Source organism: Orbicella faveolata, unplaced genomic scaffold (genome assembly GCF_042242905.1).
Source record: "Orbicella faveolata isolate gen_17 unplaced genomic scaffold, um_ofav_v1 contig_13, whole genome shotgun sequence".
NCBI lineage: Eukaryota > Metazoa > Cnidaria > Anthozoa > Scleractinia > Merulinidae > Orbicella > Orbicella faveolata.
In genome coordinates this window covers 25,801,351-25,814,243 of record NW_028301540.1, presented here as the reverse complement: position 1 = coordinate 25,814,243, position 12,893 = coordinate 25,801,351, and the positions used below count along the sequence as shown (strand labels likewise).

The window sequence follows — 12,893 nt, the reverse complement described above, 5'->3', positions numbered from 1 at the left end:
TTTCAAGTTTTGCCTTGTTTGAAATTGTCCTTTAAACCATGGAATTTATCTATACACTGTATGAATGAGCAAAATCTATTGATATCAGTCAATATTAGCTCAAATTGCGTTCAGGCGTTCTCTTTCATGGCGTCGTCGCCGTAAAAAAGAACACGAAATCGGCGGTTGATAAGCAACCACACTGAGTGAGGGATAATTTCCTGATCCCTTATGGAGCAGACAATAGGTGAGGTTGAATTGTCCACTGAAATGAATGCCACAAAGTAACGAGTGCGTAATCATCCTTGGGACTGTAAATATAAAATCTGTTTTTCGTTTGAATCTGGTAAATAAACTCAGGATGAAAACGAGCATTCAGTTTTCAGAAATTGATCGAATCGTATAAACCCTAATAACACAAGACTCCAGTTTCCGAGGAAGGGGTTTAGAGCGTTTTCGCACCGCTCCCGAACTAAACGTGAACAAGAGGCTAGCAGAGCCTGCTGGTGGGAATTTCGCGCTGGAGTGCGACCATTCTCCTCGCGACCTCGAGACTCCGCTACTAAAACAAAACACTCGGGCCAGAAATCTCGTCTGCTACGCAGGTTATTGTCAGTATTTTTGACGACAGTTTTCAGCATATCTCATTAACTATCGGTCAAACGGTGCGTCCACACTACGCTGTAGAAATTTGAAAATGCAATTTTTTTTCCTACTGTTAAGCCTACTTTCCACACTAATTCGGAGGAATTGTCCGCCGAAAACGGAGTTTTTTTAAATCGGAGGAATTTGAAAACGTCGGCTTTGCATTTTAGTGTGGACGGCATATTTTGAGAACGGAGCCTCTCGAAAACGATGACGTCATGTGACTAACCCTAACCCTCTGGCGTGCGTAGTGCGGACGTCACGGGACCTGAGAGCACGCTAGTTAATATATATATATATATATATATATATATATATATATATATACCAATGATCAGGACAACTTTTGTCGACTACTGCATAGTTTGAGTATATTGAAAATTAATGAAAGCGCAGAGCGAGTGGACAAAAGTGGATGGAGGATTTGAGCTGGCGATTAAACAAAAGCGAGAGTTGAAACTTTCGTCGACACTTTTTCTAGAGTTTTCTGTCATCACAGCATTGTAGGGGGTGAATTCGACGAAGAAGTGTACTGAGACACTTGGAAAATTTACATCAACCTGTTTACAATTACATGTCAGATTACCTTGAACTTCCAAAACTCCCCAGGCGTTTCCATGACAGATGTTTAAAGCATGGAAAATGCTTTAAAATGTGTGCTAGCAAAACTTAATTTCTGTCATGTGTACTTGAAAACTGGAAACAAAAGAGCGGCTGTATACATGGTTCGCAGTTTTATCAGCAATGTGTAAATCGTATGCCAAGTTTCTTGCCTGTAAAAAATAATCAAGTACTATTATTAAAATTTACTAATATAAGCTACAAGAATCAACTGGTTTATATAATTGCCGTTTGGCTCAAAAAGGAAAGTGGGCTTTGATATTCTTTTTGGAAACCCTAAGAGAGTGACATTGTCCAAGACCCTGAGGCAAAGAATTCCATAGAGTAGCGTCACTATAGGAAAAGCTGCCCTCGTGAGTACATGTTCCCTGTTCTGGGAACTTAGATCGTATATAATCGAGTTTTTTTAAATCATAATTTGTATCGTATACATATAATGTATTTCAATTTTGAGTGTACTGACTTGGGGCGCAATCTGTACTGGTCACGCAGAAGATTTTCGGCGTGGAGATTTGATTTTTTGACCACAATCCTTTCAACTTTTGTCCTATCTTCGGCATGATCATGAGCTTCTATTAGTGGAATGCACCTTGGCAAGATTCAGAGATTTTAAACTGAATGTAGCGACCATGGTCAAAATCGATCGAATGTAATGCAACCACCTTAGTGTTTGTAGCCCGGGGAGAGCGGGGGCTCCCATATTACTATAACTAGGACGGTGGTGCTCGTCGAAGGGAAATTTTGAAAAGAACCCTTTAGAGGTACCAAGATCCTGCTTTGTGGGTGTGGCTTGGAATTTTTGTTATCCCTAAGAGATACCAATTTTAAAACAGCACATTATCTCCTGTCATATTTTTTCAGCTCAATCCCCTAAAACGTACCGTAAAAGTGCCCGCTGTGGACCTTTTGAGGCTGAACACCCAACAGGTACCAAAACCGCTTTTTAACCCCTGAAAAATATGACGAGCACCCCCCGTCCTTTTTATATGAGAGTCCTGCCCGGGATTTGTAGTTATATTTGGACAGCTATTTAGACCCCCGGAGGCTAGTCTCCTCCGCAGCCGTTTTTTGGGATGTCACGCAACGCCTCCCCCCCCCCCCCCCCCCCCAAAGAGGAGCGTTGCGTGACATCCCAAAAAACGGCTGCGGAGGAGACTACCCGGAGGCGGGAGCGTCTTTTGTTAAGATCAGACCTGCTACAAACTTGAAGTGTGAAACTTAAAACCACTAAACACTTAGTGTTTCGATGACGGATAGTTTGACATATATGACGTTGTCCTGACGTTGCAACGACGTGAAAATAAAATCAATTAAAGGACGTCATAACAATGTCAAATTGTGTCATAATAACACTGAAGTAGTAAACAGCAGAATTGTGCCTGTTTCTTTAATTTGTCTTGTATCATTAAAAAAAAAAATAATAAAAATAATAAAAACGTGACCTCGAATTCAGGATGAAAATAATAGATAAATTTAGCCAAGCCTAACAGCGGAGCGCCGATGAAATACTAATCATTTTAATACCTCGACCAGTAAGCATTCCACCAAAGTGAATGAGTTGATTAAATAAAACGAGTAAATCTCAATAAACTCTATCCAAATCATTAAGTGCAAGTGTGAAATTATGGGTGCGATCCATTCAACCAAAATTTCCGGGCTGAGGATCGACCATTTCTTGGGGGCAAAATGCATAGCGACGGGTTCTTCAGGTCTCGTTCCATTCCACTCGCAAAAAGAGTTTCGCGCACATTTAAAATGGCGGGTGTTGGATCACTGTTGCTCGTGTTAGAGCTAGTTAGATGACGATTTCGACTTAATCAATGATATTGTGCGAGCTGTTTCATGCGTAGAAATTTAACCCGTATAACGGGTTATTTTCAACATACCGTTCTCATATATTTGGCGGCTGAGTTCGAAGATCTTCAAACGCCACTTTGAAATGAAGAAAAGAACATTCGAAATGCTCTCGAGAAATAGACCGTTTTTAAACAGTCAAAACATACACTGCGTAACACAGCTACCTGACTGTTGGTGCTGCACATAGACGTGCGAGTAACACCAATTGCTGGTTTTCAGTGTCACGCAATTCAAAATAGATCAAAATAAAAATGAAAACCGTCAATAAATAAAGTCCAGAATCTGGGAAATGAAAGAAGGCAAATATGCAAAGACTCTCGCCAAAATTCTGGTCACAGCAATTTTTCTTATGCGAGATATGCGGAGAAATGTTTTTCCCAAATTTATAGAGATTTGTATGGAGACGCCATGCTGGTGCCCATCCGTATGGGCACCAACATGGTGGCCGGAAACCAACAGAAACATCTGTCACTGAGTTTTGCGAGGAACTTTAAAACTTTAAAACATTAAAATAATACCTTTTCTAAGACATGAACTGTTCAGATAACCAAGTTCCCCGAAATAAGTCTCTTTTTTAACCATCATGAAAGCTCTCTAGGCCGTCATGTAAATGCCGCGTCACGCAAAAGCTTAGAAATTCAAGCGTAGTATATCACAAAACCAAGAACCCATTCGGAGCGAAAATTTGTATGAATATTAGTTTTCAGCCGCTCTTATACATCATTAAAGTAAAATCTCAGGAAGATCAATAGTTTTGTAGTTCGAATTTTAGTGACGTCATGCGAAGACCAGCTATAAATCTATATCCGTTGTTAACAATCCAAAAGCTGCAATGATAAGTGTTTTCCTCCATGTTGAACATGGAAAGTACCGAACAGCGAGGTACTGTACTGGGATTGCGAATGGATCGGAAAGGTCAAATTTCGATCGGACCGGTCCAACCGAGAAAAGCGGTCCACCTCGAAAGGTGGACCGACTTTTCCGAAACTTTTCCGGTTGAACCGAGCCGATCGATTCAATTTTGGTTGAATAGATCGCGTTCTATACCAAATCCTGTTCGCTTTCAAGCATAATTTTTTTCAAAGACGTGCGGCGCTGTTCTTCTAAAGCTTAAACTGATTGAATTTCATTGGCTGAGTGATAGGGCCGGTCGGGAAAATATTTGGCTCGAGGTCAGGATGTACGGCCGAGAGCCAAATATTTTCCCGTCCGGTCCGACCTCACTCAGTCAATGAGCCTTTTATCACATGACCACCAAGTATTTAAAATTTTGAAAAGTCTGTTTGAACCTACATAACATCAGACGACAGCGCGCGGGACGACTACAAAAAAGATTCCACAATACAAGCTTCTCATTTATTTATTCGCTTCGGAATCCGGCAAGAAACTCACAATTCATCGATCGGAAAAGCAGGACTCATTTTCTTATTTCTGTTTTTCTTTCGATTTAAAGCGCACAGTTACAATTCATGTTCAGTCGCAGATCTAGGGGAAGGGGCACGTTATTTTCTTGTTTGCGATGAATTCTTTGATGCTTTCCAATGAAAAAAGTTTCGTCTCAAGACCGTTTGCTTGTTCAGTTCAAAAGTTTATTATCGGGCAGTTCATCCAGATAAGCTGTTTTCTTGACGGTGTTTGCTTGTTGTTAGCTTCTGATAAAGTTCTGAACTCAGTTCCGCATTCATGAAGAGTGTTGAATTCTTTCTGTGCTTTCGGAGTATTAAAATTGGCGACTGAAGCAGTTCTGCATCAGACATTTCGCCAGGATATTAAAACTCGCTGTTAGAATGTTTGTTTTCATCCGACTCATTTTGAAGAAAACAAAATTGCTTTCACGTCATTAACTCGCATCGATTTTGCCGAACGCGTTTCTAGCTAGCAGGGCCTTACACATTTCGGGTAGGGCCGTACGCGTTTTATGCCCTGTCATGCATGTCACTTCGACGCGTACGGCCCTCATACGGGACTTTTATTCTTGTGCGGGGCCGTACGAATCATATGATACTGTACATTACCATTTTGTTTTCTGAAGTCCGGTAGGTGAGTAAAATCGGCGATCTGCTCTCAAAGCACAGTTGAAAGCGCGTTGATCGTCACTTCTTCACCTGCAAGGTTCTTATGACTCTTTACAATAACTACATGGCTATTTAACTTAGGCCAAAAGAGGTAATTCTCTGTGAAACGAAAAAAATGTAATCCTTGTTTTACCTTATTTAGGTTTCCATAGCGATGCTATTACACGCCGATTAAAATCTTGTGTCAATAAGTTTTATGGTTTCGTCAACCTCAAGGTTATTTTTAGAACACTCGCAGAATTAAGTCTTTCTTTCCTTACAAAGATCGTTTCAACCGCTCCCAGAAATCGAAGATTGTCTACAAAGCCAGTTGCTGGGATTGCGATGCTTTCTACATCGGTAAAACCAAAAGAAGACTGCATGACGGAAAGACGGAGCACTTCAAAGCTCTCAATCAAGTTGTAAAGTTATATTGTAAAGTTTAACTTCTTTTATTTGGTAATAAAGCTTGTTGTTGTTGTAATTGGTCACGCCTCCGCTGTTGCTGATCATTCAACTTCTACCGGTCACAACCTCAAATAGGACCATTTTGAGATCCTAGCAAGTGGTCAATGTGATTTACAGCGTAAAATCAAGGAAACATTGTCAATACGGGACTTAATACCTGCCCTAAATGAAAACGTCGGTGGTGAAAAACTTTTCATTTTTTAATTCACACCAGATGTAGTTTCTTTTGTTCGTTGTTGTCTAGCTAGTTACCAATACCTCGCTTTAGTTTTAGTCTTTTAAAATCTTGTCATATTTTGTAACCGTCACTTCTGAAGATGTATGTTGTAGCATACGAAACGTCAAGTTTAATATACCATGCGAAATCTGTTTGTTATGTTTGTAACCGCTGTTTGTTTTCTCTTTCTCCTGAAATTGAAGTGGCCGGAAAACAAGAATATTTATGAAAAACACCTTGAAAGTCTGTAAATTTGCGCAAGTGGCGTGCCTACGGACGGAAGGACGAATTTACGGACAGCGACCTGACAAACAAATTTTTAGCTCGATGTATAATATAACCAGAATTTTTTCAGTATGGGTCTCCGCTTGCCGCTTTCTGCGCGTAGGAGTTTCGCATACTTCACTTGGTGTAGCAAGTATTCAATTCTGTTCAGTTCTATTCTGTATTGTAATGATGTAGTTGAGAGGAATTCAATGATTGTGAAAAACACCGGGGAAGGATGATTACTAAGTGGGGGAGGGGTTAGTTATTTTAAACTTTAGCTGATAGCCGGACTTGACGGGGATAGGGCGTGTAAATAGCATGTGCTCATCATTGTGTTAATTTATTGGTGGACTTTTGATCTGAAGTCCCTTTTCCCTCTGCCAGTCCCAGAAAAAAATCGAAAATTTATAAGTTTAAGTTTAAGTCAGAAGTCAGATGTTCTTACCTTCATTTTATTCACCAAGCTCTTTCGGAGTTTCGGTCGTCATTCGTACTTTTACTTGTGCCAGAACTGAATAATTCGTTCCATTGTATACTTCTGAAACCCTTTCCTTTGAATTCTTTACGGTTTGCTATCCTGTACTTTGGTTGAAATTTGAAATTCTTTTGACTCGTGAAAGCAAAAAAATAAAAAGTCTACGAAGGAGGCTTGTTAGAATCTTGTTAGAACTTGAAAAATGGCGTACTTTGTCTAGAAGGGGAAAAGCGCGGGAAAGTTGATACAGGTTACCAGCTCCCCAGATGGGACGATATAATCTAATCGGTGCTTGTCGCGGGTCGCGGGTAAATTGTCGCGGGTCCGAAATAACAGTAACAATAACAATAGCTATAAAAACATTTTAAAAATATACATATTTCGTATTTTCAATAGCTTGAAAATAAGCAGGCAATAAATTTTAAAATGTTAGTTTGTCGCCCTTTTCCGCGCAGTGGGTTTTTGAGTGGGGCGCTTAAACGCGAAAATTGATTGGAAGTCTTCTGAAATGGCTGGAAATGAATCTAAAGTTAACAAACGTAATAATAATTTTAATTTCTCCTTAGTTATGATATCTATGTATTCGGCATATGATAAAAAAGAAACCACTACGAATATCTGAGACCGTAAATCGCGAATGACATAAATTTGAATCTCGTGAAAAGCCCTCCCAGCCACGGCCCTCCCCCTGCGCGGTGCCTGCCTTGTACCTTGTACTGGACATACGTCAGTCTGTCACTCTGCGACAGATGCCACTGATACGTTTCAGTGTCGAAGAGTTCAATTTTTAGAACTCTGTTCCCTCGTCTTTTTAAACTGTATACAGTTGTCTATATTTCGCGGTGTCGGTCAGTCTTATTTCACGTTGATCACCTGAATCAAGGATCTCTCCTTCAGTGAAAGAAACAGCAAAGCCGGAGACCATCTCCACAAGCACGTGGAGTTGGCGCTGTCTGGAAATACATTTTTCCAGAAATTTGCTGCATACTACACCAGAAACAATGTTTTATTTTTGTCTGAAGCAACAATGCATAAACAATATTCCGCATTGGACTAATTTAAAACCACCGGATAGAATCAGAGCGGACAGATCAATTAGTGACGTCACAATAGCAGCTTTGAAAGATAATGGTTTGCCTTTGTAATACTGTAAACTGATTACAAATTTTAGGGATCGATGCGTTTGAACTTCGTGGGTTCGTTGTTTGTCTAGCTGAAGGGATGTGTTTGAATATTGAGAGTTTGTTGTCTGTTTTGCTCCCTACTTCTTGCAAATAATAGTTAACTAAAATTTATTATCCGCTAATTTTAAAGTTATTGTTATTGTTATTGTTTTTGGAAAACTAGGAAACAATAAAAGTTCAATTTTTCGGACCCCCGACAATTTACCCGCGACCTGCGACCCGTGCCCCGCGCCGATTAGATTATCTCGGGTGGGACTGGGATCGAAGTAAACTTCCGAACTGGCACCTGGGTAAATTCAGAGCCTAATATACTATATTGGTGACAATTTTCTTCCTGAATAAAAAGGTTTTTTTAAAATTACTTAAGGTTTTGAAGTCGTGGTTCAAATGTATGACTGTTCTAAGGCGGCAACGGTTACCAAAACCTATTTTTTTTTATCAAAACAAGACATTTTTGGGGGCTTTAATTTCTTTTAAACCCTCAAATGCAAATGAGCCTTTTTCACGATGTCACGTTTTAACGATTTTTTCATTTAAACGAAAATAAGCCTCACTGCTCGATTTATCATGCCGAACTTAGTAAATATACTCAGTTTAATATCATAAGAATCTGTTGTAAAGTCATGGTGATAGAAATATGGGAATTGCGTGACATCTTCAAATTGGTACATTCAAGGGAGGTCAAGAACATCTCTGCCACTGTTTAGGGGCCTCTTTCAGCCTTTTAGCAGAATGTAACAAAAAACAGATACAACACGGAAAATTTAGCGTAATTTAAAATTCCTTCCTCTCCTGAAAATACTCCCTCTCTAGGGTCCGACCCGGTCCACTGAACACATAATGACGTCAAAGGTACTCTTGAATAACCTTCCCTGTCACGTTCACAACTGTGACACAGCAGTTCTCGTCATGCTACTAATTTCAAGCATGAAAGTTGAGAAATCAACAATGCACGTATAGTTCAGGGTTTGGCTGCCTTCAGTAAGTACGTGCACAATGTTAGAATCTAGTTTATCGTCATCAAAGTCCTAAAGACTAAAAAGGATTGGTTCCCACAAAGTGCCAGAGATCAGGTTCAGGAACAACGTCGATTCTAATAATATTGTGCTAGGTTGCTTATAATTTGTACTATTCCTGTACAATTCACGTGAACTCGGATTTTTGTGCGTCTTCAAAATCCGCTGGCTGATTCAAACTTTTGTTGACAAAGTCCCTGAGGAAAAAAAAAAACCGCAGATATTTGTTCAGCTGTACGCCGCTGACTTTCTGGGAATCCGTGTGGAATTTGGACTTAACTTTGTTGTAAGTTTTTAGAATTTCCGTCACGTGACCGTTAATGGGACAAACACATTTTTTTCCACGAGACAAACTAAAAACCTTGGAATAATAATAACGATAATAAACTGTTTCGTTTTGCGTGGAGCTCTGTCAAATTTTTGTTATTTACTACACCCTTGTTCTCAAAGTGCAATTTCTGGTGGTAATTATAGTGCTAAAGGAAATCACGGTTGATTTAATTGGCATTTTATTGGATGATTATCGTGTGTTTACACATGTATGTTGAGGAAAATTATCCACGCTTGAAAACTTATGTAGTCTGATATGGACGCCCCCGCATTTCAGAAAACGGGGTTATAAATAATTTACAATGAACAAATATTGAAAATTATGGACTCGAAAACGTGACTAGTGCCATGCTACCCTGGGCCAAAATAACGCTGTCAAGGCGTGTGGAATTAGGAAATATCGCAATTATCGTCATGATCGAAGAAACTGAAACAAAATATTTGCTTTTGTGATTTTGTATAAATTTGTAAACGATCAAAAACGTGGGTCATTTTGCTTTTATTCCTCAATTTTAGGGAAAAAAAAGAAATTTAAGAATTTTTAAATAAAATGCCGCCACAAATCTAATTTTAAAACGTGGATATCTGCCGAGGATTTGTTTCGGTTCTAGCTGGGCGGGATTAAACGATTTTCTCGGATGATCCACATTGGTTTGAATTTCAGCAGTTCAGGAAGAAATCGTGACTCGAATATATGACGTCAGAGTCGTAGAACAATTCCTTGACGTCATGACGACATTGCATCATCCACGTATTTGATGGGCGAAGCAAACAGCTTTTCAGCAATCCCAGAGGTGAAGCGAATCAACAGTGTTCTCCACGCAAGCAAAAGGAAACTAAAATGGCTCCAACCGCACAACAATTAAGCGCAGAATGGATGACTGAAGCTGAAAAGGAGACAGAAACAGACAGATTGGTACGAAAAAGCAAGCAATCGCCATTTATCCCCATTGGTGAGTCGAGCTTTAGTTTATATTATGTAAGCATATTACTTATCTTCTTCGCTGTGAACTTCTTTCCAAAATGTTTGTCCTCAAGATTTCTGAAATTCCACTGTCGTACTGTTGCATGTGTTTATGAGAAAGTATCATAGAAATGTGTTTGAATCATACGAACGTTTAAAATCGGTTTCAAGGTTTTCACAGACCAGCCGGCAAGTGTCATGTAAACAGCTTATGCTATAGAGAAAGGGCCGTGTAATTCGCTTTATGTGTTACTGCTTTACTAGTTTACGACTCGTTATTTCACTGCCCTCAATTTTCCTATCTTTAAAAAGTCCAGCGAAAACCAGACATATTTTCGCGAAGCGTGTTTGTGTAGCCTGCGAACACAGACGAATCAGTCTTGCAGGCAGGTTAATTATTCTAGAATATTGTTTTGATCTTTTAGTTTACTTCATTTGTAATGCCATCGTCGTATTTTTTTTCTTGAGTTCCAGAAAACGTGAAATCGTCGAATTTGTGACAACTTTAGGGAGTGTATTCGCTTTTTGACATGGCAAATTTGATTGAATATGTAAAGCTCTCGGGCAGAGTATTTCGTGAGAGAAGTCATGATTCACCAAGCGGAATGAAAGCAATTACTGCTCGAGCGACGCGAAGTTGTGCTCGCGACAATGAAAAAATCTTTCAGGAAATCATTTACATTGTTGTGAAATAAGAACTTGGAAAATGACGCAATAGTTTAAGGACGACTACTCCCGAATTCTACTCCCGAATACTGATCTAAACTTCAGTTGCTTATTTTATGGGTAATAATTTTGAAAATTTCAAGCAATTGTTTTTACTAGCAATTTCCTCAAATTAGTTACATTTCAATTTTATCGAAAAGGAAAACGGAAAAACTATTGCATGGCGGAAAGCCAGATTGAAGAGCACATGGTACATATGTGTCTCAGCGTAAAAGGAAGTCCGGGATTTCTAGGAAATATCCATTATTTACACAATAGCTGATGCAACAGTATTGGGTGGATGTCAATGTTCTTGACTTGAATTTCTTGTTTTTGAGGAAGGTTAACTTCGCTAACACGTCTCAAGGAAATAACTAACGCGACTCTAGGAAATAAATATTATTTACAAAATAGCTGATGCAACAGTACTAGGTGGATGTCAATGAGGATGCTCTTAACTTAAATTTCTTGTTTTTGAGGTATTTTAACTTCCCAAACACGACTCAAGGAAATAACTAACGCAACTCTAGGAAATAAATATTATTTACGAAATAGCTGATGCAGCATTACCAGCTGGGTGTCAATGAGGATGTTCTTAACTTGAATTTCTTGTTTTTGAGGTAGTTAAACTTTCCTAACACAACTCTAGGAAATAACTATTATTTACAAAATAGCTGATGCAACAGTACTAGGTGGGTGTCAATGACGATGTTCTTAACTTGAATTTCTTGTTTCTGAGGTAGTTTAACTTCCCTAACATGGCTCAAGTTAAAATAATGAAAAAAATATAAATATGTTTCAATTTTTTTGTCATTGTGTGAAATATAATTTGTTGACTAAAATCAACCATGGTGTGCTGGAAGAACATCTTGTAGTCAATCATTCAGTGATTCAGCGACTTTGAATTCCAGGATCATTACATTCACTAGTCCCCTTCTTTATAGACGTAAACTGATACATCTTTGCCTTTATTTATTGCAGGAATTGCAGGAACTGTCGCTGCGTGTGTCTGGGGTGGAATTGCTTACAGATACAGAGGACCTGCCATGACTACCAGCAGATATCTCATGAGGTTACGAGTAATCGCGCAGAGTTGTGTTGTGGGCTCGATATTGGCTGGTATTGGTGTCACGGCACTACAAGACAAGCTCGAGGCTCAAGCTCAAGCAAAAAAGCACTGAGAAAACAACTATTAGTCTAACAGACTTAAAACAGGGAAGCATGGACATGTTAACACTAGCAAATCTGGCAACTCGGGAGTTCTGAGTGCAAAATGGCACAGGTTCAAGCCCTGTCGTAAAATCAAGTAATGACAGAAACTAAGGGAAGCAGCAATCAATGTGTTGTTGTGATTATAGTACTGTTGTGGAATCAATCTTAATAATAATTTCCCAAAAAGTGCTCTTTAAAGAAAACAAACTGTGTCTGCTTACAAGAGTATTTATGTAACTATATGAAAATAATACATTTTGTAAACGTAATTTGCATTATTTGTAAATATTTATTGTTGTTAGATGATTGGGATGAATGCCATTGTGTGTCCACTGTAGTTGGTGACACCAAGCTGATATCTCTGTTAAGTTTCATAACTGATAATGATGTAGTAACAGTCAGATTGTTTGCGACACATTGTTTTGTTTTTTAATGGCAACAGTAACAACCAATAGAAATAAACTCAGTATCTGTTATTTTTCATTAGTGCTGAGCCCTATGGTCAAAGTCCTTAGTTCTTGATGGAAAGGTATTCATAAGAACTGAAGAGGTGTTATTTCAAATAAATGTTGTTATTAATGTTGATCATTCTGTTCAATGTATTTCTACAAATAATTTTAAAAAGTAGCTGGCTTCAGTTGGTATAAAGGTTGCACAGTATACAGTATCATTACTTGGCAAATGGATTTTAGCTGACCAGCTTCCAACCTTGAGGGCTCATGACAAATGGAAGAGTAACAGTTTTTTGGGGGTTGAGGGGGTGGGTGGGTGTGGGGGGGGGGTGGTTGTGCACATGCTGTATGGGGAGGGGGGTAATTAAATATTTCTAGCATTTTGGGAAAAGGGGTGGAGTAGCTTGACCATCCAGTCTCTTGCTTAGGCCTAGCAGCTTTCCCTTT

The 12,893-nt window shown here is 39.1% G+C and overlaps 1 protein-coding gene across 1 annotated transcript; it reads left to right on the top strand.

Moving 5' to 3' along the window:
• The first annotated feature begins 9,877 nt into the window (after nt 1-9,877).
• LOC149115791 (HIG1 domain family member 1C-like) lies at nt 9,878-12,577 on the top strand. The gene is made up of 2 exons (XM_089285192.1): nt 9,878-10,066; nt 11,764-12,577. The coding sequence occupies exons 1-2, from the start codon at nt 9,955-9,957 to the stop codon at nt 11,961-11,963; spliced, it is 312 nt and encodes a 103-aa protein (XP_089141318.1). The 5' UTR covers nt 9,878-9,954; the 3' UTR covers nt 11,964-12,577.
• Nucleotides 12,578-12,893: the final 316 nt, after the last annotated feature.